The following is a 24,469-nucleotide window of genomic DNA, read 5'->3' as shown; positions in this document are numbered from 1 at the left end:
ATGTATCGATCCCGTAGACGATGCGTCAAAATTTCTGTTGCATGGCAGGCGCTGCGTTGATTGTTCACTCGGGAAGTTGGGCTACATCATTCCGGCTGTGTGGTGATTTATCGGTCGCACCACAGCTGTGCGTCGATTTTTGGAAAACAAGGAGTTCCTTGAAGAGGTTAAGTCTTTTTGGCCCTGAGACTTCAGAAAACAGGAGGCAAGCTCAAGCTAAACCCTTGGAGAGCACTACTCTGCAAAGTCAGAGGGCAGCAGGGCATCAGTCCTTCTCAGCAAAGCAGTCCAGATGCGTCCTTTGGGCAGCCAGGCAGTTCCTCTTGATAGTTTACAGGTTCAGGTCCAGACGTGTATCTTTTGGTGGGGTCAGGGACTCAGTTTATATACCCCAAAATGCCTTTGAAGCATGAGACTTCAAAGATTGGTTTTGAAGTGCACAGGTTCCACTTTCAGTACAGGTCTGTCTGCCAGGGTCCCAGTAGGGGGTTTGGCTGTCCATTGTGTGAAGGCAGGCCACTAGCCTTTGAAATGTAAGTGTCAGGACCTCCATCCTTCCAGCCCAGGAAGACCCATTCAGTATGCAGATGGGTGCAGGCGTGACTGAGTATCCTGTGTTTGTGGTTGTCTGGGTGAAATGCACAAGGAAGCTGTCAACCAGCCTAGCCCAGGCGTTGATTGGAGACAAGCTGTAAGGCACAGATGGATTTTAAGTGCAGATAAATGCTCACTTTCTAAAAGTGGCATTTCTAAAATAGTAATATAAAATCCAACCTCACCAATACCCAGGATTTTCTATTACCATTCTGGCCATACTAAGTATGACCTGGTTACCCCTTTCAGATCAGAATCTACCACTCAAACAGTATAAGAGGCTAGCCCTAAGGCTAGCCTATGAAAGGAGCAGGCCTCACAGCAGTGGAAAACTAATTTAGGAGTTTTCCACTACCAGGACAGATAAAGCACACATGTACCTGTCCTGCCTTTTACCTACATAGCACCCTCACCTCGGGGGATACTTAGGGCCTACCTTCGGGGTGACTTATATGTAGAAAAAGTTGAGTTTTAAGGCTTGGCAAGTACTTTTAAATGCCAAGTCGAAGTGGCAGTGAAACTGCACACACAGGCCTGAGACATGGCTAAGGGGCTACTTATATGGGAGGCACAACCAGTGCAGCAGGCTCAGTAGTAACATTCAATTTTCAGGCCCTGGGCACCTGTAGTGCACTTTACTAGGGACTTCCAAGTAAATCAAATATGCCAGTTGGGAATGAACCAATGTTACCATGTTTAAGGGAGAGTGCATATGCACTTTAGCACTGGCTAGCAGTGGTAAAATATGCAGAGTCCTAAAACCAGCAAAAACAGTTTCAGAAAAGTGGAGGGAGGCAGGCAAAAAGTTGGGGGATGACCACCCTAAGCCTGTCAGGTCTAACATTCTCCATTAGAGCTGATGTTTCACACCATCTTGCCTGGGCACTGGGGACAATTCTTCACACATTTAGGGATGAATATTTCAACCAAGACCGTTTTGATCCTAGTAACAGAAGCTGACTCAGTTTTAAAGTCTACATAATAACTTGTTCTGCTGCCCACCCCCTCCCACCCCCCCTTCCCAATATCTCTTATTCATGATTCATGCAGCCATTGTCGTCAAAATTGTTTCCTTCACAAGACTTCTGTATTGTCTTCAAAACTATATGTATTTGTGCTCCACAGTTTTTTAGTTTTTTTGTTTACCTCAACTCCTTCTTTAAAAGGGTCTTCTAGAATGGTGTCTCCTCCAGGGTGGCAATTTCTAGATGCTTCAGATCTTCTTTTGCTGGCATCTTGGGGGCGCTCAACAATGTCTCATATTACTGTGCTTCATACTTGATAGTGGTGAAAAAAGAATTGAGTGGTTCAGTCTTGGATTCTGCTTATGGTACTGAGAGATGGGTGATGGGTTGGGTGAATGACACCCAACACGCTGGGCCTGTATGGGGCCTGTTTCCCAGCAGGTCTCCCCCTTACTCCACACCACTGTTATGATGTGGAGGCTGTGCCATGAAACCCTGAGGTACGTGGGATGAAAAGATAAGCTGATGACTGAAACCCCATCGTGGGGAGGTGCCATGCTAAGCCAGGCACATGAGTTGACAGGATTTTGAGGGGCGGTACGACAGGGGAGTATCCGAGCTAGATGATGTCATGTCCCAAAATATCCACCAGTCATTTACCAAACTTGAGTATGACATTGATACATACATAAGCCAATTATTTAGATACCTGCATCTTCAGTACGCCCTGACTCCCTATACTAAGCATGTAACAGCAACCTGAAGTGAAATGCACTTGAAGCAAAACTGTTTATGAGTGAATCGGAATGACATCAAATCTCACTGCACTTCCGGTCTCTGGTAATCAATCTACCAGGTACATTTCCAGCTCTTAAGACAGTCATGGGGAACTGATATAGGATCACTCAAGCATGAGGAATAACAGTTTTCCCCCTATGGCAGTTCCTCGTGGTTTAAAATATTGTGCTTGGCCTGCAGCATCCCCCTAGCTACCTCAGATGCAAGGACCAATTGGTGACTTTCTCTACTCGGTGTGGTTGTGTCTTAGACCTCGGCCCATTTTGCAAGAAGCAATTCAAACCTTGAAGGGTTTTCTGGAATAATGAATTGAGATTAACCTAAATTGGCCCTACTTGCATTCTGAAACTCGGAGGCAGTAGGTGTATAGGAGCCCTTATACATATGGCTCTGATTTTTGCAAAAAGGGGCATAGCAGTGAATTAATGGACAGTTAATCCGCCTGACCTAGCTGGTTGGGCGTGTGGGATAGATGACACTTCAGATGTGGATCTGTGAATCCGATAATGCACCTCAAACACAACTAGATACAGGGGGATAGGCAGCAACACTGGGAAACTTGGGATATGGTATTGAGAAAGTGGCTGGGACTGGCGTTCTTTAAAATAACTGGTTGGAAATGTAGAACAGAATTGTCACTTAAGAGTCATGGCTCAGTCAAGAGATTATGCCCAAGTCCACTCTGTTACGCATAAGGGGCTCCATCCCATGTGTAGAAATACTGGGGTTCGGCAATATATAAAATGCCAATAAAATAGATTTAAAAAATTCTCATTCACGTATGTTAAAAAATCAGCCATATGACCATGGGAGACATTTCTTTTCTCTGCATTTTATCGTTTCGTACAATATCTGCATAATAGTTTGATTTCCACAAACAGCAGAGCTGCGAAAAGCCTAACGTGAAAATGGATTAATACAATACAAAGAGACTTAATGCATAAACCTTTCATTCGTAATAAAATCGCCATTTTCTACTTTGCCCATTGACTCGACGACAGGGGAATGTGTTTATGATATATTCTCCGAGGGGCTCATATTAATGGCATTTCTAATTATGTTTGTTTTAATTAATTAAAATATTTGCAGTGTGTACCACCACCGAGTAAACACGCTGGAGGGTCCTTTTTTTAACAAGGGGAATATATTTTGTTCTATGGACTTGTAAAACAGTTTTTCACATTCATGTGCTTCTACCACATTGTACAAACGAATTTATCATCCAGACTGCAGATAATGTAAGTAACCTGTCAGCCATTGTAAAATTGATAAATCTGTGATAATATACAAGGAGCACGCATAGCCTATAACATTTATAAATATTTATTTTTCAGAATGCCAGTATGCAGTCGCAATCTGAACCCGGAGCTAGCACGGACTATTTGAAGTTGAGTGAGGACTTGGAGCAGAATTTCAGTGGAGAAGATCATGATTCGCAAGCAGAATTTTCAGAAGAAAATAAACAGCACGCGTCGGGCTGTGTTCCTTTGACAGAAATGATTACGGCCCTTACTGGATGTATTGGAGAAGCTGATACTGGAAGTGGAGATACGACGGAGGCACATGCGTCAGACACTCTGGGGTATTTGGGTGGTGTAATTATAGAGCCTTCTTCTGAAAGTGCGAATCAAGGTTTTGAACCTAAAAAAGAAGAGGCGGGACCTATCGTAGCTGCTGAGGGCGCTTCACATAACTGCGACGGCATGCATAGTACACCCGTCGAAGAAAGTGGTGTTGAAATTCCTCCATCCTGTGGAAATACAAGCGCGGAAGATGCCATCACTCTGACTGCTGTTGTCTCAAACAAAGAAAGCCTGCGTGAAATAGATAATCCTCCTCCGGAAGTGATACCCCCAAGAGCTGTTCCAAGTATAAACAGTCAGGCAGAGGAGACTGGAAGCCAAGGCCACACATTTGAAGAGTTTTTTATGACTATGGGGCAGACTGTCGCTAGCAACTCTACTGAATCTGTAAATAGTGGCCAAACCCAGGCGTGTACGGCTAGTGGCAAGCAAGACAATTACCAAGATGAGACTGATTTTGTAAATGTGCAATCGTGTCAAGAGGACGCAGCATGTATCGGTGCTACTGACCTCACTTGTGACGCACTTGGCAGTGGCTTTCGAGGTGATCTGTCGGGAGCTGTGGACAGTACAGCACTGGAGCAGGAACCCACAACTGCAGGTGTCTCCAGTGAAAGCATTTCCCCAGATACCAAACTCGAGGAGGATGTCAAGATCCAGGTTACCGAAGCTCATAGTGAGGGCATGGGAATTGCGACCTGCGTGGAACTATGTGTAGACAGTATGCCCTGTGAGGAAGCTTTTCATGATAAACAACTACCTCAGACAAACGAGGGACCGTCTGCGCACAGCGAGACCCCGGAAATAAGTGACAACTTGACAGTGGAAAAGGTCAGTTCTAGTGGGGACGAAACAGTAGAAGCAGAAAATAAAAACGCACATTTTGAGTCGACTAAAGTAGGTCACACGGGCAGCACATGCCCTGGAGAAGACCAGAATGCAGATATTAAATTGGTTGAACAGAACTCAACCCCTTCAGAGCATCAGACACCACACGAATACGATAAATCTATTTCTCTTTTAAAGGGAGGGGCCAAGAACAATTATAGGGAGCAATTGTCATCGGGAGATGAGGTCACAAGTAGAACTGAGGAAGCCCATAATGCTGTTCCCACAGAGCAGGAAATGACCGATTGCAACACTGTAGTTGAAGCTGCACAACGTGAAATCACTGCATTGGATTTTGGCGAGTGTTCAACTGTGTACAGTCCCTCAGCAGAACTTCAGGCTCCTTCTGCTGTAGAAGTTTCTCGAGAGGCAGACAAAGAACTTATGCAAAGTCAGACTTGTTTACTTCCGCACGATTCAGGCCCTGAACAGCAGCTGCACCGCCCGTCTGGAGATATAATTTTAGACGCATCTGCTATCGAACTGGTGCGGGAGGAAGTTGTACAGGAAACAGAACTGGGTTCGGTTTCCACTGTTAAAGAGGACGAGCTAATGTCCAACGCAGAAACTAGTGTTGGAGCACCATCTACTGGAAACGAGACAGCAGTGCCGAGCGACAGTGCATTATCTACGTGCACCCAAAGCAAACATGAGCAGGATAGTCCAAGCGACACTCCCTTAACACTCTGTGATAACAGATACAAAGGGAACCAGGATGGATTAGAGCATGCCGCTGCAGTTACACAGCACACCGATGTAATATTAGAAAATGCTTTGTCCTCAGCCGGCGAGGGTAAAAAAGACCTGCGGGAGAACAGTCCTTTTCAGACTGCTGTAAGTGAAGAAACTGAACCCAATCAGGTGGTGTGTGAAAGTGGGACACCTGCTAGCGACGAGCTTTTGTCGACGTCTACTGGCGTGGTGTCCTTTGGTAAAGGAGCGGGGAAAGAACCTGAAACGGAGAGCAGCACTGATCTAGTCACTGTTGCGCCTCTGAGAGGGCCGGATGAGGAAATAAACTCAGACATGGCTGTGGATGCCAAAGAAGGAGCCGCACGTGATCTTGTGGTATCAGCGACAGAGGAGTCACAGACTCCAGCGGATGACAGCACACTTGACGCCAGCTTGGAACAAGAATGTGATCTCAGTCAAAGTTTGGAAGTTATCGCACCGTGCAGCAATGCACCGGAATCAATAGCACAGTCCGTTGACTGTGAGGAGACATCTCAAGTGGAAGCTGAAGTGCATTTGATAGAGAATGCAGGGGAGGAATCTGTAAATGTAAAAATCCCCAGAGTGTCCCTTCACCCTATTGCAGAGGAGCCATTGTCTGGCGTGGACTCTAGTCAAGACACCACATCCTCATCTAGTGAAAGTGAAGTTTCTCCAAGAGTCAAAGAATTTGGAAAGAATGTGCTTGAGGTAGAAGATGATAAAGATAACAGTAACAAAACCGGGGAATCACTTGTGACACTCGGTACACCCCGTTCAGATTGTGTAGCTCACCCAGAAAATGCGTCCGTTACAGGTGTTGTGAAGGATTCGATTGTCTCAGTCGAGTTTGAGGACAGTATAAACACAAAAAATGTTGACCAAGAATTCGAGGAAACTTGCTCTGCTTCTTCACCGCATGACATCTGCTCTCTAGAGGTGAAACTACAGAGCTCCCCCAGATCACACACTGCAACCCCTACCGAAATTGTTACAACACTCCAAGGAGATGGGGATTCGGGTTTGGGATTAACTGAACATATTGATATTGAAGATTCTGCAAGTGTTGGAGGAGTTGAAACAATGCATATTTCAGGTAAAACAAACTTAATATATTTTAATTAGTTGAATTTAGTTATGTTTTTTTTGGTACCCGTACACCTTCCCAAGGACACTAGCATGGATTCATCAGGTCCAGTAAAAAAGAGAGAGCGAGATTGCGCTTGGCTTGGACTGGTGTTCTACAGTCAAATCTGTTTTTACATTAAAGCCACTGCAGGCTCCTGTCATATAATGCCAGTGGTACCAAGTGGCAAACGAGAGTGTTAGATTGCAATACATTGCTTCAAAGGACTGGAGCTAAGGGCCTGGGCATGCCCTGTAAATAAAAACATATCATTTCCCCAGATCCTCTGAAAATGTTTGAATCAGAACTGATTACAGTATCTACCACATCCCATACAAAGATGATATAGTACTTACTCATTGCCTTAATTCACATGTTCATTACATTTTGTAGCACCGAGGTGTAGAGTTTAGGGGAAGCAATGTACTTGTTTTTGATAAAGTTATGCAGATTAATTCAGAGCTCATTCACATATATAGTCACATAACTGACTGACTTATGAGGTTTTTAACTTTTATGATATATTGATTTTTAAAGACTAGTGAGGCTGCCTGTTGAATACAATGCGTCTTCTAAGCTCACCCCCACTTTGCATCAGTTCAATATTGAAACTGGTTTAGTGCATGCGTAATACGTTTTTGCACTTCTACCATGTCTTTGTAATGTTTGAAAGTTTAAGACGTATACACATATACCAGGTAAGGTGGTACATCATGACAGCAGTTCTCCGGTCCTACCCTGCATAGATACTTGTAGTTCTAGATAAACAGTGTCTTAGTTGGTGGTGTGCTGTACTGGGTTAAGATAGTTGTATTTTGCAGTTTGTGTATGGTAATTGGAGTTGGTCAAGGCAGTTTATCCTTTAAGTTAGCCCTACTTCTTTTACAAAGCGAAAATTAATCTTCTCAGCTAGATTTAGTGGCAAAACTGTCCGCACCTAAAGCACGAGCTGAAGTACTTAATTCAGTTGTGGCCCTTTGAGTTTTTTAATATTTACTACATGGATTTAGTGCACATGCCTTAATTGGAACTCAATGCGGGTAATTTCTAATAGCACATTGTACTTCTCTATATAGAAGAAAATGACCCGAAGGACTGCACAAGAATAAACCATCTATTTATAGATAAGTGGCCTAACGAGATAAGATAGTCTGTTGAATGTCTAGACCATGTAGCTATAGACAGCAGTCGCAAATACAGTATCTGAAGCTTTGCATTTATTTCTCCAGAACACGTCAGTTTATTATAAATCAATAATATTTGGCATATGGTAGTTGTCTTTGTGCATGTTGTTCTTTGGTTCACCAAATTGTCCTCCTTTTTTGAAGTTTCTGCAGACATTTGGCACCTCTGTATGCTTTGGTCAGAACACAATTGTAGTTCTTAGTTTTGCTACTTTGATGAGTTATTCAATTTCATGAATGAACAATATGTAGTGGCAACTAACATATTTTGTGTGTTGTGTGTTCAACTTCATTTTTCATATTTAAATGCAATTTAAAATGTAAAAATAAATAGCAAAAAATAACTGTATATTTGAATTTGCACTATTGTAGGAAGACTTTCACATGTCCATCCATACTTAATTCTCATTTGAACGGTATCTAATGTTTATTTTCAATGCTTCTGGACGTTTCGCCAGATGAATATGTAATGTTCATATCAGTTGCCCGTTGAAGATGCGCGACAGTTCATTAATTGACCTTGTTTATTAAAGGCCAGTTGTCCACACCGCAGAATATCAAAACGTATACGTCAAGCAGTTATTTTTGGACTTCATTTTTTGTCGGTTCCTATAATCGTAAAGTAGCATTGTATTTGTAGTTTGCAATGTGTGCTTAAACACAAAAAGCATCACATTTTCATGCTCAAGGTAGTCCGATCTTTTTTTTAAGTAGAGTAGTATATTCATGACATTTGTGAACGCTCTCTGTCCTTTAGCTGATCGAAACAATTATTGTCAACTTCTTTACAATGTGTTCACACTTTGTGTTGAATCAAACGAAAAACGAATCAGATTCCATGCTGTATAAAATCATCACTTTATCTGTAAAATAATGTCTGCAAAAATGCACCAACTGGAAAAAGGGGCCCAGAACGAATCAAGGAATCAATCCGTGACAGGACGTGAATTGTGCAGTCCTGAGGCTCTCAGCTACAGGAGTAGGCATTCGGGCTGGCCCGAAAATGTTTTTTTTTTATTCTAAATGAGATGTGGTTCATCTCACCCTGGATGTCCACGGAGAACGGGTTTCATAATCAGGGGCTTTGGAATGTGAAGTGTCTGCCTCATTTCTAGGGTTGCAGAAATATTTTTTTCCCGGAAGCCAGTCTGACATTTTGTAGAAAACTTTGTATTTTGACACACTTTCGAAGCTTTGGTTTTCACCCATTTTTGAGTGGAATGTGGTACTTTTATGACAGTGTGTGTTACAATAGGAAAGCTTGCAGGGAAACATTCTGCATACGTTTTCCATCTTGGTACGTTTTGATTAGAACGGATGTTATTTTGCAGTGCACAGAAAAACTGCTTGGGTGAAGGAAACACTTACATGATACATTGTCACTTTTTTATTGTGAAAATTGTGCATTTCACAAACTTTAATTGACAAAATCTTTGCGCAGCCCTTTACTCGTTTTGAGCTTCACTGTGTTCTGGGGTTAACTAGTAGGAGATTTTGGAGTGAAAGTTTGCCTAGCAGTTCAGTGTTTTTTTTTTGGGATATATATATATAGCATTTTTAAGGACGGTTTGGCGTATAAGACCAGGGACAGTGAAGATCAAGGAAGTGGCTGTTTCTGAATGTCAAGAAGATGGAATTTTCAGACCCGAGTGACAGTCCTGCGTCAATATTTTACACTTCTTGCAGGAAGTATATTTAATGCCTTTGCAAACAGTTGTGTGCGGTTTTGACGTGTTAAAGGTGGGTAGAGGTGGATCGTTCTCATTATCTGATCGTCCGTATCGGTCTAAGGCACCATTTGTGTAGTGTGCAACACCCTAACAGCAAAATAGCCACAAACGCTGCACACTGATTCCTGTTTACTGTTCCAGAATTTTTGGCAGATGAGTGCTGTTGGCCCATGGTTCTGGGATTTTTACCCGCTTGAATTTGCCTATAAGGCATTTTATGGGTCTGGTATGAAGACACTCTGTCTGCCACAACTGCTGTCAACACAACATGCAATCTGCAGAGAAAGCTTTATGTCCATACCCTTCAGACATTAGCTTATGTAAGCATTAGCTCTATGGATTGTCTGTCATGATTTGCTGTCAGACCACAGCATTTCCTGTATATTTATATTCTCTTTGTATATATTATGGTTAGTTTTGATAATGGGTCCAAAATTAGCGCCCTCTTTCATTGCGACTGTTCCAAGCTTCAGCAGACACACACACACACTCAGGCTGATATCACTTATGGTGGTGTCCTCAGGGGTATCCAGGCCTTATGAAGCGGGTGCCAACAGCAGCAGCACATAATGTCTGTTAAAATTCAGCAGAATGTACAGAGCTGACAAGATGCGTTTGTGGTTATCAAGTCACGTACATGGTGTTTTGCCAATCACAATATTATGATGTGTGCTGGAAGACACTGCCCAAAGTGTTCCTGATGAAAACGCTACGCCAGCACCCAAGTTGCTTTTGCTGTGCAGCAAAGGAGATTGTGCTTCATGTTGCTCTACCCAAAACTTGGTGCTCCACACTAATTTGACAGACTGAATATCCGTTTTTCCCCTTCCTTGGGCTTCACACCTCCCTGCTGTAGGTACTGTAACACTTGACGGTGAGCCTCAAAAGACTCGGGCCTCCTGTTACAATGTCCCAGGGCACTCCAGCTAGTGGAGATGACCTCCCCCGGACCAAAACCCATTTTTGGTGGCAGGTCCAGCAGGAAAATTAGGTAGAACAGAGAGGAATGACCACTCCAGCTAGGACCACCTCTAAGGTGTCTAGGGCTGAAGTGACCCGCTCCCTGCAAAATCCTCCTTCTTGATGTACCGGACAGGGACCAGTAGGGTTAGGAATGTTCCCTCCTTCCCAAAGGGAGTGGGCACAGGAAGAGTGTAGCCACCGTCAGGGTCAGTATTCATTGACTGATGCCCTATGCCGCCTGTAAGGCCCCTAAATCTAGTATTTAGGGACACCACTGAACCTAGCTCACCAGATTACTGACAACCTCAGTAAGAAAAGAAGCAAGAAGAACTACTAAGCTAACCCCAGCTGAGAAGACTCCAGACACCAACTGACTTGGCCCCAGCCCTATCGGCCTGTCTGCAGCTTCAGAAGCCCTGCTACAAAAAGTGACGCATCCTGCAGGACCAGCTACCTGTACAAACCCCCAAAGGAGTTTCCTGCCCCCCAGGAGACCAAGAACTCCTGAGGACAGTGATCTTGTCCACAAGAAACTCCAAGAAGGACTCTGGAACAGCCCCAGATCCGCGAGTCCTGCCTACTCTGCACCTAAAACCCACGGCTCGAGTTCAGGTGGCACACCAGTCCAGTGCATGTCTCCAGGCAATTCTGACCTTGTGTACACCCTGGGCTGACCCCTCCTGGCCAACAGGACGATGCCTGCAGCCTAAATCCAGAGGACCCTCCTGACCACGAGAGAACCGGACAAAGATACCCGACTCCCAAAGGTACCTGTGCACCTGCAGCCCCCTGATCTTTGGGGAATCCGACAGACAGTCCAGCAATGGTCAGCAGGTGGCCCTCCTCCTTGTCAAACCTTTTTCCGGAACCGACCTCCTGGACCCAGCCTGCAGCATCTTTGAGACCCCCAGCATCCCCCTATTGAAAAGCATTTGGAGCCCGACACTGTTTGCACCCTGCACCTTGCCGCCCCTGTGCCGCTGATGGTGTGTGTTTGGTTCTTACCTATGGCTCCTGATGTTCACCTAAACACACAGGTTTGCCCTCCAAAGTTGCAGGTACTTACCAGAGTGCCCACAGTTTCCATAGGATCCCATTCTAAGTCTAACACCAACTTTGACCTCTGCACCTGGCCGGCTCCATGTTGCTGGTGGTGTATGTTTGGGGTCATCTTGAACCTTGACCTGTGGACATCCTACCCCCCAGAGACTGGAACCGTAAGTTGAGTACTCACCTCAAAACTTTACTAACATTCCCTCCAGGACTGTTCTGAAATTGCACTGTCAACATTTGAAAATGAAAAGTATTACTTGCCTGTAAACTGTTTTATTTGCCAAACGTAAACAAAATAGATTTGATACATATGTTTGACACATACTTACAACTATACTTACCTGCAATAAGAATATTTTGGTTCAAGAAGTAAAGTAACAAAATATATTTTTCCAATATAAACACATTGGTCTGGAGTTAGTCATTGAGTATGTGCCTCATTTCTGGACTGTTTGTGTACAACAAATGCTTTGCACTATCCTCTGGTAAACCTAACTGCTCGACCACACTGCCACGAAAGAGAGTATTATTATTATCAACTTTGGCCTCTGTTAAGCCCCTGGGAAACCCCTGGACTTTGTGTACACTGTATTTCTTTTTGATATAGTATATGCAGAGCCAGCTTCCTACAGGGGTTACTTCCCAGGGAACAGAAGTGGAGCGGAATAGAAAGGTAAGCTTTTGCTGTGGTCTGGGCACTGAAGAAGCTAAGACCCTGCTTGTCTGGGACTCACTTTCGGGTTCAGACAGACCACAGGCCCTCAGCTGGCTAATGAGGGGTTGAGCACTCTAAACTGTTGAGGTGGTCCATCTTCCTCCAGGGAATTGGCTTTACGGTGGAACACTGCCCTGGAACAGATCGCACCAACTCTTATGGACATTCCGGGTTTTTCCGCGTTAGTGGTGAGAACACCCAAGGGGTTGGGTAGTTCTCCCCACTTTCAGCTGGAGGGGACCTGACAGCTCTTAGCGTGGCTTCCCTGCACTTTTTTCTTCTGACCCCCTGTTTTTGGACTCTGTGCTGTAATTTGTTTTTGCTGGTTTTGATACTCTGGGCACTTAACCACTGCTAACCAGTGCAAAAGTACAAGTGCTATCTGTCTTAAAGATATTGTTTAGTTGGTTTTCTATGATTGGCACATTTGATTTACTGGTAAGTCCCTAGTAAAGTGCACTATGGGTGCCCAGGGCCTGTAAATCAAATGCTACTAGTGGGCCTTCAGCACTAATTGTGCCACCCACCTGAGTAGCATTGTAAACATGTCTCAGACCTGCCACTGCAGAGTCTGTGAATGCAGTTTTGCACTGCCAATTCGACTTGGCAAGTGTACTCACTTGCCAGGCCCAAACCTTCCCTTTTACTCCATGTAAGTAACTCCTAAGGTAGGCCCTGGGCAGTCCCATGGGCAGGGTGCAGTGTACTTAAAAGGCAAGACATGCTTGTTTTACGTGTCCAGGTAGTGAAATACTGCCAAATTCGTTTTTCTCTATTGCAAGGCCTATCTTTCCCATGGGTTAAAATGGAGACTGCATTTAAATTTCTTTTTATGTGCGGTTTCCCTTTGGGAGCAGATAGCGATATGGAGGTTACTGTACCCGAACTCACAATCTAAAAATGCATCTTGTGGTAGAGTTTTTTTTTTTTTTTTTTTTTAAGATTGTCTGTTTGAAAATGCCATTTTTAGGAAGTGAGCATTTTCTTGCTTACCTGTGCCTCTGCGTGCCTGTGGAATCCACGTCTGGTTCAGATTGAAAGTTGGGCTGTTTGTGAATTCCCTCTAGACAGTGACACAAAGCGAGCTGAGGTGTGTCCTGCATATCCTGATTAGTGTTTCTAGGCTAGAGTGAGGAGGGAGGAGCTGACACCACCTTCACCTGAAAGGGCTGTGCCTGTCCTCACACACTGTAGTCTCCAACCCCCTGGAGTGTGTCAGGGGCCAGGCCAGGGCAAGGCAGGATCTTGTGAACAACAGTGACTTTATTTTGAAGTTTCCCTACTTCATTGGCAGAAATGAGTGTAAGTAGCAGACCCAAAACCTCAGAGTTTTAGATTATTCCTGGGTCAAGAGGTACCTCTGCCAAAGAGAAGAGCTTGAGGAGGACCTGCCACTCTTCCCGTTGATTTGCTGTGCTGGCCTGCTGCTGCTTCTGCCTTAGGAGGGAAAGGACTGGGCTTTACTTTCTGCAATCCTGCTTGTAAAGTTTCTCAAAGGGCTTGGACTGAGCTTTCCTCCAGTTCAAAAGTCTCAGGGACATCAAAGCCTCTACCTGCCAGCACCTGAGTACTCCTGCTGAGGCCCTGGACTTGCCAGTGGTGCCAGTCCAGTTCCTGGGCCCTTGGAAGTGAGTTCTGGTGATAAAACAAGAAGATCCAGGCACCCTGACACCCAATGACTCCAGAACCGGCGCTGCTGCATGACCCTGCACCGATGCTTGCATCCTGAAGCCATGGCTGCCTGCAACCCGAAGCTATGGTCCCCGCTGGGCTGGGATGACACCAACCAACACTGCAGGTCTGACGCTGCTGCTGCCTCGCTGAAGCCCTGCGACTCTGTGAGTCCAGAGTGCTGTGTCACTGACGTCTGTGACACCCGACTCTGCCGTGGTGGCGTGACCGTCACTCCGTAAGGTCGCCCATCGCTTCTTGACCCGCCGGATCATCAGGAATCGACGCCTCGCACTGACACCGCATCACCTCCACTGCTCTGCATTAAGGAACTAACACTTCACCGGATCCAGTGACGCCTCACCTAGCCGTCTTGTTTCTTTGTTTATCAAAGATACTACACCGGCTTGTTTCTTTGTTTATCAAAGATACTACACCTGGGGGTCCAGGCGACTCCGTGACAGTCACTGCCCGCCTCACGAGTGGCGTCAGGTTGTTGGGAGCAACTCCGTCAATGATGTTGTGATAGCCCAAGTTGGAGCTATTGTGTTTCTAAGCGCTATATTGAAGTCTAATCTTAGAAAATGTATATCTTTGCTTGTCTCTGTTGGATTTGTGTTGTTTTGGTCTTGTTTGATTTAGATAAATGTTAGCTTTTTAACTAAACTGGTGTGAAGTCCTTTTGTGATGTTTTCACTGGGTTACTGTGTGTGTTTTTTCAGATACTTAGCACATTACCTTTGAGCTAAGCCTGACTGCTTGTGCCAAGCTACCAAGGGGGTGAGGAGGCATTATCCTAGGTTTGTATGTTCCTTAACCTGACTAGAGTGAGGGACCCTACATGGACAGGATACAAACTGACTGCCAACCAGAGACCACATTTGTAACAGGCAGTCTGTTTTAATATTAAAATGTCTTCCCCACAAAAATGTTTTCAATTGTTCTGCTGCAGACATGCAACTATTTGCATCCCTTTTGATAGTGGAACACCTCTTTTCAGCAATCAGTAATGATCTTAAAGCAAATGCCACTGTTTTCTGCTTAACCTCTATACCTCTTTGGGTGATCACAGACCCTAAACCTACCCCACTGGAATCTACAGAAACTAAACAACTAGCAATTTCATTCAACGGTGCAAGAGCGGTGTATACACAATTTCCTTTTTAATCCCCCAACAATCTCTAGATATTTCTTATCATTCCAATTTAGCATTTTACTTCAACAAAGTGTGCATGGGAGGTAGTGAGTAATGACAATTTCTCCACAACCCATGGGTATTAATATAAGGAATTTAGACAATTGTTCTTGTAACCAGGAACTACTCTGTCCTTAAGAGCCTTCATTAAAGCTTCCCTGGGTCTATCGCCTTCTTGTGAAATGTAATTGCACGTTTTCCACCTCTTTGCATAAACATCTACACTTTTCTTTTTGTACAATCCATCTCTTTGTCATTGAGAATTGACAACACTTTGACAAGAACCTAATTGTGCTCATCAAGATTTCAAGAAAAAACAATGACAAAGCTGCAACGCCCTCCATGTTCCCAAACAATTTGTAGATCAATCTCTGGAACACAGAGACGGCTGCTACCCCAAAGGACATGTTGCAAAAACAAAATGCCCCATCCAGTATATCAAATATCGCAAGAGATATCAAAGTTTTTGATCAAATTGAGTGCTGCTTATTATCAGATTTTCAGTGAGCTGACTCTGGTAATCAGAAGTATTCAATTCGAGATCCAGAAAAACGTTGTCTGACCTATTTTGGAAAGGATCTGCTGTATCAGTTGACAATCCACTAAGATGTGTTTATTGAAAGACTTTGTCTGTGCGTACTCTTAAATCACCTGATTTATTTCTTACTAGAACGACTGAGAAGATTCCAGGAATGCAATATATATATATATATATGTTCGATGGCATGTGTAGCTGCAGATACACATGCTTTGCACATCCTGCCATCTAGTGTTGGGCTCGGAGTGTTACAAGTTGTTTTTCTTCGAAGAAGTCTTTTCGAGTCACGAGATCGAGGGACTCCTCCCATTTCGGCTCCATTGCGCATGGGCGTCGACTCCATCTTAGATTGTTTTCTTTCCGCCATCGTGTTCGGACGTGTTCCTTTTCGCTCCGCGCTTCGGTTCGGAAAGTTAGTGAAAAACTCGGAAAATTCGACGGTATTGTTTGCATTCGGTATCGGGTTAGATACAACAGATCGACACCGAATTCGGAAGAGCTCCGGCGACCCTTCGGGGTTTTCGATTCCCCGCCGGGGCCTGGTTGGCCCGACCGCGTGCGTCTTCAAGGCTAATGGAACGGAATAGATTCCGCTTCTGCCCCGAATGCCACAACAAGTATCCTTACACAGATCAGCATCTGGTCTGTAATTTGTGTTTGTCGCCAGAACACAAAGAGGATACCTGTGAGGCCTGTCAAGCATTTCGGTCCAGAAAGACTTTAAGGGACCGAAGAGCAAGAAGACTACAGATGGCGTCGGTGCCGACAGGACAAAAACACATGGAGGAAGAAGAGGAAGCCTTCTCCATCGAGGATTCGGACTCAGAAGAGGTCGATCTTGAACAGACGCCGAAAACCGTGAATAAGACGTCGATATACAAGACTCACGTAAAAACCAGTAAAGCCCAGGGGACGCCACCGCCAACAGGCCATGGCTTAACCCGAAAAATAGGTGACCGGGCATCGGCACCGAAAAAGGGCATGCATGTGTCGAACTTATCCGACTCCGGTCAAGATACCGGCACAGAGCACATTCGACCCCGAGAAACCAGGTCAGAGCAGACTCGACCCAGAGACGCCGGGTCAGAGCAATCTCGGCACCGAGAGAGCGGCACCGAACCAAGTCGGCACCGAGAAATCTGTACGCCGAAGAGCAAAAAAGTGTTGTCGGAACCGAAAAAGGCAGCCGAAAAGGTTTCGATACCGAAACATCCGGCCTCGGAACCGAAATCAAGTTCCTACACAGAGGAACAAGGCCTGTCCTCACAAATGAAAACACATAGATTTGGACAGGAAATGGAGACAATGGAGCCAGACTACACCCAAAGAAGGCTCCACATCCAAAAGGAAACGGGGAAGATCAGCACTCTCCCTCCGATTCGAATGAAATGCAAACTTGCCTTCCAAGAGAAAGACAAGCAGCCACAGGCAAAGGTGGCTAAACAAGTAACCCCGCCACCGTGTCCACAACGCTCTCCGCAACCATCACCGGTAGCCACTCCACCAATGATGCAATCCCCAACTCATACAGGAATGAGTCAGGATGATCCAGACGCGTGGGATCTTTATGATGCGCCAGTATCAGATAACAGTCCTGACTGTTATCCAGCTAGACCGTCACCACCAGAAGATAGTACAGCCTACGCACAGGTGGTGTCAAGGGCAGCGGCGTTTTATAATGTCAGCCTGCATGCAGAGCCAATTGAAGACGACTTTCTATTTAATACACTGTCGTCCACACACAGCCAGTACCAGAGTCTCCCCATGCTACCTGGAATGCTAAAACACTCCAAACAAGTGTTTGAGGAGTCTGTAAAAGGAGGGCCATTACTCCAAGAGTGGAGAAAAAATATAAACCGCCAGCAACAGACCCCGTGTACATCACACAACAGTTAACACCGGACTCAGTGGTAGTAGGGGCAGCTCGCAAGAGGGCGAACTCACACACCTCAGGAGATGCCCCACCTCCAGATAAAGAGAGTCGTAAGTTCGACGCGGCAGGGAAAAGAGTGGCGGCACAGGCAGCAAACCAGTGGCGTATTGCAAGCTCACAGGCTTTGTTGGCCAGATACGATAGGGCTCATTGGGACGAAATGGAACACTTTATAGAACATTTGCCCAAGGAGTTCCAAAAGAGAGCACAGCAAGTGGTGGAAGAAGGACAGAGTATCTCAAACAATCAGATACGGTCAGCAATGGATGCAGCAGACACAGCTGCTAGAACTGTAAACACAGCAGTGAAAATAAGGAGACATGCATGGCTGCGTACATCAGGATTCAAGCCGGAAATACAACAAGCTGTGCTGAATATGCCATTTAACGGACAACAGTTGTTTGGGCCGGAGGTGGACACTGCCATCGAAAAGCTTAAAAAGGACACTGATACGGCCAAAGCCATGGGCGCACTCTACTCCCCACAGAGCAGAGGCACTTTTCGTAAAACACAGTTTCGAGGGGGGTTTTGAGGACAGAGCACGGAACCCACAATCTCACAAACAAGGCCCACTTATCAGAGCCAATATCAGCGGGGAAGTGTTCGGGGACAATATAGAGGGGGACAGTTCCAAAAAAGTAGAGGGAAGTTCCAAAGTCCCAAAACTCCACAAAACAAGCAGTGACTTACACGTCACAAATCCCCAACACAAAACACCTGTGGGGGGAAGGCTAACCAAGTTCTACAAACAATGGGAGGAAATAACAACAGATACGTTGGTCCTAGCAATTATCCAGCATGGCTATTGCATAGAATTTCTCAATTTCCCTCCAAATGTCCCACCGAAAACACACAATATGTCAAAACAACACATGGATCTTCTACAACTGGAGGTCCAAGCGTTGTTACAAAAAGAAGCAATAGAATTAGTACCAATTCATCAGAAAGGAACAGGAGTTTACTCTCTGTACTTTCTCATACCCAAAAAGGACAAAACTCTAAGACCTATATTAGATCTCAGAACTTTAAATACCTACATCAAATCAGATCACTTTCACATGGTGACATTACAGGACGTAATCCCATTGCTCAAACAACAAGACTACATGACAACACTAGACCTAAAGGATGCATACTTCCATATACTGATACATCCTTCACACAGAAAGTACCTAAGGTTTGTATTCCAAGGGGTACATTACCAATTCAAAGTGTTGCCATTTGGGATAACAACAGCGCCAAGAGTTTACAAAATGCCTGGCAGTAGTAGCTGCGCATATCAGAAGACAGCAAATACACGTGTTCCCGTACCTAGACGATTGGTTACTCAAAACCAACACGCAAGAACGGTGTTCACAACACACAAAGTATGTCATCGAAACCCTCCACAAACTAGGTTTCTCACTCAACTACACAAAGTCACACCTTCAGCCGTGTCAAACACAGCAATACTTAGGGGCGACAATCAACACAACAAAAGGGGTTGCCACTCCAAGTCCACAGAGAGTACAAGCATTTCACAATGTAATACAGGCCATGTATCCAAAACAAAAAATACAGGTCAAGATGGTGATGAAACTATTAGGCATGATGTCCTCATGCATAGCCATTGTCCCAAACGCCAGATTGCACATGCGGCCCTTACAACAGTGCCTAGCATCACAATGGTCACAGGCACAGGGTCAACTTCTAGATCTAGTGTTGATAGACTGCCAAACATACACCTCGCTTCTATGGTGGAACAATATAAATTTAAACCAAGGGCGGCCTTTCCAAGACACAGTGCCTCAATACGTAATAACTACATATGCCTCCATGATAGGGTGGGGAGCACACCTCAATCAACACAGCATCCAGGGACAATGGGACACTCAGCAAAGACAGTTTCACATAAATCACTTAGAACTACTGGCAGTATTTCTAGCGTTGAAAGCATTTCAACCCATAATAAGTCACAAACACATCCTTGTCAAAACAGACAACATGACAACGATGTATTATCTGAACAAACAGGGAGGAACACACTCAACACAGTTGTGTCTCCTGGCACAGAGAATATGGCATTGGGCGATTCACAACCACATTCGCCTAATAGCACAGTTTATTCCAGGGATTCAGAATCAGTTAGCAGACAATCTTTCTCTGGATCACCAACAGATCCACGAATGGGAGATTCACCCCAAAATACTAAACACTTACTTCCAAAGATGGGGAACACCACAAATAGACCTATTTGCAACAAAAGAAAACGCAAAATGCCAAAACTTCGCATCCAGATACCCACAGGATCAGTCTCAGTCTCAGGGCAATGCGTTATGGATGAGTTGGTCAGGGATATATGCATACGCTTTTCCCCCTCTCCCACTCCTTCCATATCTGGTAAACAAATTGAGTCAAAACAAACTCAAACTCATACTAATAGCATCAACTTGGGCAAGACAAGCTTGGTACATAACACTACTAGACCTCTCAGTAGTGCCTCATGTCAAACTACCAAACAAACCAGATCTGTTAACTCAACACAAACAACAGATCAGACACCCAAATCCAGCATCGCTGAATCTAGCAATTTGGCTCCTGAAATCTTAGAATTCGGACACTTAAACCTTACACAGGAATGTATGGAGGTCATAAAACAAGCTAGGAAACCAACCACTAGACATTGCTATGCAAATAAGTGGAAAAGATATGTTTATTATTGCCATAATAATCAAATCCAGCCATTACACGCATCTGCTAAAAACATTGTAAGCTACTTACTACATTTGCAAAAGTCAAAGCTAGCTTTTTCATCCATTAAAATACATCTTACCGCAATTTCAGCTTATCTGCAATTTACGCACTCAACTTCATTATTTAGGATACCAGTCATAAAAGCGTTTATGGAAGGCCTGAAGAGAATTAAACCACCAAGAACACCACCAGTTCCTTCGTGGAACCTCAACATTGTCTTAACTCGACTCATGGGTCCACCTTTCGAACCTATGCACTCATGTGAAATGCAATACTTAACATGGAAAGTTGCATTTCTAATTGCTATCACATCTCTAAGGAGAGCAAGTGAGATACAAGCATTTACCATACAAGAACCATTTATTCAGATACACAAGCATAAAGTAGTCTTACGAACAAATCCTAAATTCTTACCAAAAGTCATATCACCGTTCCACTTGAATCAAACAGTAGAACTACCAGTGTTCTTCCCACAGCCAGATTCGGTAGCTGAAAGAGCACTACATACATTAGACATCAAAAGAGCGTTAATGTACTACATTGACAGAACAAAACAAATTCGGAAAACAAAACAATTATTTATTGCTTTCCAAAAACCTCATACAGGAAATCCAATTTCAAAACAAGGCATTGCTAGATGGATAGTTAAGTGCCTTCAAACTTGTTATCTCAAAGCAAAAAGAGAATTGCCTATTACACCAAAGGCACACTCGACTAGAAAAAAAGGTGCTACCATGGCCTTTCTAGGAAATATTCCAATGACTGAAATATGTAAGGCAGCCACATGGTCTACGCCTCATACGTTTACCAAACACTACTGTGTGGATGTGTTAACGGCACAACAAGCCACAGTAGGCCAAGCAGTACTACGAACATTGTTTCAAACAACTTAGACTCCTACAGGCTGAACCACCGCTTTTGGGGCGATAACTGCTTACTAGTCTATGCAAAGCATGTGTATCTGCAGCTACACATGCCATCGAACGGAAAATGTCACTTACCCAGTGTACATCTGTTTGTGGCATTAGTCGCTGCAGATTCACATGCGCCCACCCGCCTCCCCGGGAGCCTGTAGCCGTTTAGAAGTTGATCTTGAACATTTGTAAATTTGTAAATTTATTACTTTAAACTACATTATGTACATACGTATTCACTCCATTGCATGGGCACTATTACTATAATACACAACTCCTACCTCACCCTCTGCGGGGAAAACAATCGAAGATGGAGTCGACGCCCATGTGCAATGGAGCCGAAATGGGAGGAGTCCCTCGATCTCGTGACTCAAAGACTTCTTCGAAGAAAAACAACTTGTAACACTCCGAGCCCAACACTAGATGGCGGGATGTGCAAAGCATGTGAATCTGCAGCGACTAATGCCACAAACAGATGTACACTGGGTAAGTGACATTTTCCATATATTCGATGGCATGTGTAGCTGCAGATACACATGCTGTGCATTATCCTGCCATCTAGTGTTGGGCTCGGAGTGTTACAAGTTGTTTTTCTTCTAAGAAGTCTTTTCGAGTCACGAGACCGAGGGACTCCTCCCTTTCGGCCCCATTGCGCATGGGTGTCGACTCCATCTTAGATTGTTTTCTTTCCGCCATCGGGTTCAGACGTGTTCCTCTTCGCTCCGTATTTTGAAACGGGAAAGTTAGCTAAATATAAAAAATTTGACGGTATTGTTCGCGCTCGGTACCGGTTTAGTGTTAGCGTATCGACACCGATAGTAGAAGCGCTCCGGCGGCCCTTCGGGTCTTCTGTTCTTCAGCAAGGCCTGGTTGGCCCGACCGCGTCCATCAACGAAACTAATCGACCGGACCCCCCTTCCGCTTCTGTCCGAAGTGCCACTCAAAGTATCCTTATACAGACCAACACTTGGTCTGTAATCTGTGTCTATCACCAGAACACAGGGAGGATACTTGTGAGGCCTGTCGGGCATTTCAATCGAAAAAGACCCTACACAATCGAAGAGCCAGAAGACTACAATGGTGTCGACACCGAGGGAACAACTTGACGTCGAAGAGGAGGAAAGAATTTCCATCCTGGGAACGGACTCAGATGATTCCGATAGTGAGCGACCCGCGACGACGCAGAAAACAGTGAGTAAAACTGCCCCGTCCAAGACTCACACAAAGATCGTAAAGGCCAAGGGGATGCCACCGCCAGCAGGCCATGGCTTAACCCATCGAAAAGATGGTGACCAAACATCGGCACCGAAAAAGGCCAAAGAACTGCCGAAGACATCCGACTCCGGTCGAGATTCAGGCTCCGAACGATCTCGGCACCGAGAGTTCGACTCACCCAAGGTGAGAAAAGTTACGTTGGAACCGAGAAAGACTTTCTCTGAAGCTTCGGTACAGAAAAAAGCGGCTTCGGAGCCGAAAAGAAGCTTTTACACAGAAGAGCAAGGACTTTCCGGCCAAATGCAAAAACACAGATTTGAGCAGGAGATAGGTATGGAGGAACCAGACCATACCCAAAGGAGGTTGCATATCCAGAAAAAGACTGTGAAAATACAAACTCTTCCTCCAATTAAAACCAAAAGAAAACTGGCATTTCATGAGTCAGAAATGCAGCCGAAGGCAAAGGTGGCAAGAGATAAAACACCACCACCAAGGTTTTTCGCCACATCCTTCTCCACTGCATTCACCACAGCTGTCCCCGGTAACAACACCCCCAATTCAGTCACCGACCCATACAGGGATGAAACAGGATGATCCAGGTGCATGAGACTTATATGATGCTCCGGTATCAGACAACAGCCCAGATTGTTACCCAACAAGGCCGTCACCTCCAGAGGACAGTACTGCATATACGCAGGTACTATCAAGGGCAGCTACATTCCACAATCTAGCAATGCATTCAGAGCCAATAGTGGATGATTTCCTATTCAACACCTTGGCGTCCACCCACACTTCCTACCAGAGTCTGCCAATGCTCCCAGGCATGCTCAAGCACACAACAGGTCTTCCAGGAGCCAGTGAAAGGAAGGGCTATCACACCTAGGGTGGAGAAAAAATACAAACCTCCCCCAACGGACCCTGTGTTTATAACACAGCAACTTACGCCAGACTCAGTAGTTGTAGGGGCAGCAAGAAAGAGGGCAAAGTCTCAATCATCAGGAGACACTCCACCGCCTGACAAGTAGAGTAGGAAGTTTGATGCAGCGGGCAAACGGGTGGCAGCACAGGCAGCCAATCAATGGCGGATCGCAAACTCGCAAGCCCTACTGGCTCGCTACGACAGGGCACACTGGGACAAGATGCAACACATTATACAGCACTTGCCCAAAGAACACCAGAAACGTGCCCAACAGGTTGTTGAGGCAGGACAAGCAATATCCAACAACCAAATAAGGTCCGCATTAGACTCGGCAGACACAGCAGCACGAACAGTCAACACTGCGGTAACCATTCGCAGGCATGCATGGTTACGAAGCTCAGGGTTCAAGACAGAAATCCAACAAGCAGTGTTAAACATGCCTTTCAACCAGGAACAATTGTTTGGGCCGGAGGTGGACACAGCAATTGAAAAATAAAAAAAGGACACAGACACGGCCAAAGCCATGGGCGCGCTCTACTCCCCACAAAGCAGAGGCACATTTAGAAAGCCACAATTTAGAGGGGGGTTTCGTATGCAAACACCAGAACCTTCCACCTCGCAAACCAGACCCACCTATCAGGGACAATACCAGAGAGGAGGGTTTCGAGGCTCATATAGGGGTGGACAATTCCCAAGAGCAAGGGGAAAATTCCAAACCCCTAAAACAAGTCAAACCAAACAGTGACTTCAATGTCACAAAACCCCAATACTTAACACCAGTGGGGGGGAGACTTACTGCATACTACAAAAACTGGACACACAACTACGGATGCATGGGTCCTAGCCATTATCCAACATGGTTATTGCAAGTCCAAGCATTGTTACAAAAACAAGCAATAGAGTTAGTACCCAACCATCAAAAAGGAACAGGCGTCTACTCACTATATTTCCTAATTCCAAAGAAAGGCAAAACGTTAAGACCCATATTAGACCTCAGAACGCTGAATCTCTTCATCAAATCGGCTCACTTCCACATGGTAA

General features: G+C 45.0%; 1 protein-coding gene across 6 annotated transcripts in view; it reads left to right on the top strand.

Moving 5' to 3' along the window:
- Positions 1–24,469, top strand: part of AKAP13 (A-kinase anchoring protein 13) — a 1,053,268-nt gene that overhangs the window by 335,208 nt on the left and 693,591 nt on the right. For all 6 annotated transcript variants that reach the window (XM_069222739.1, XM_069222736.1, XM_069222738.1 and 3 more), the window contains one exon: positions 3,692–6,635. In XM_069222739.1, coding sequence (XP_069078840.1) covers positions 3,692–6,635 — 2,944 coding nt within the window. The remainder of the gene's footprint in view (positions 1–3,691; positions 6,636–24,469) is intronic.

This window comes from Pleurodeles waltl, chromosome 3_1, assembly GCF_031143425.1.
Source record: "Pleurodeles waltl isolate 20211129_DDA chromosome 3_1, aPleWal1.hap1.20221129, whole genome shotgun sequence".
Lineage (NCBI taxonomy): Eukaryota > Metazoa > Chordata > Amphibia > Caudata > Salamandridae > Pleurodeles > Pleurodeles waltl.
The sequence above is the reverse complement of the archived record's forward strand: the minus strand, read 5'-3'. Positions and strand labels throughout refer to the sequence as shown.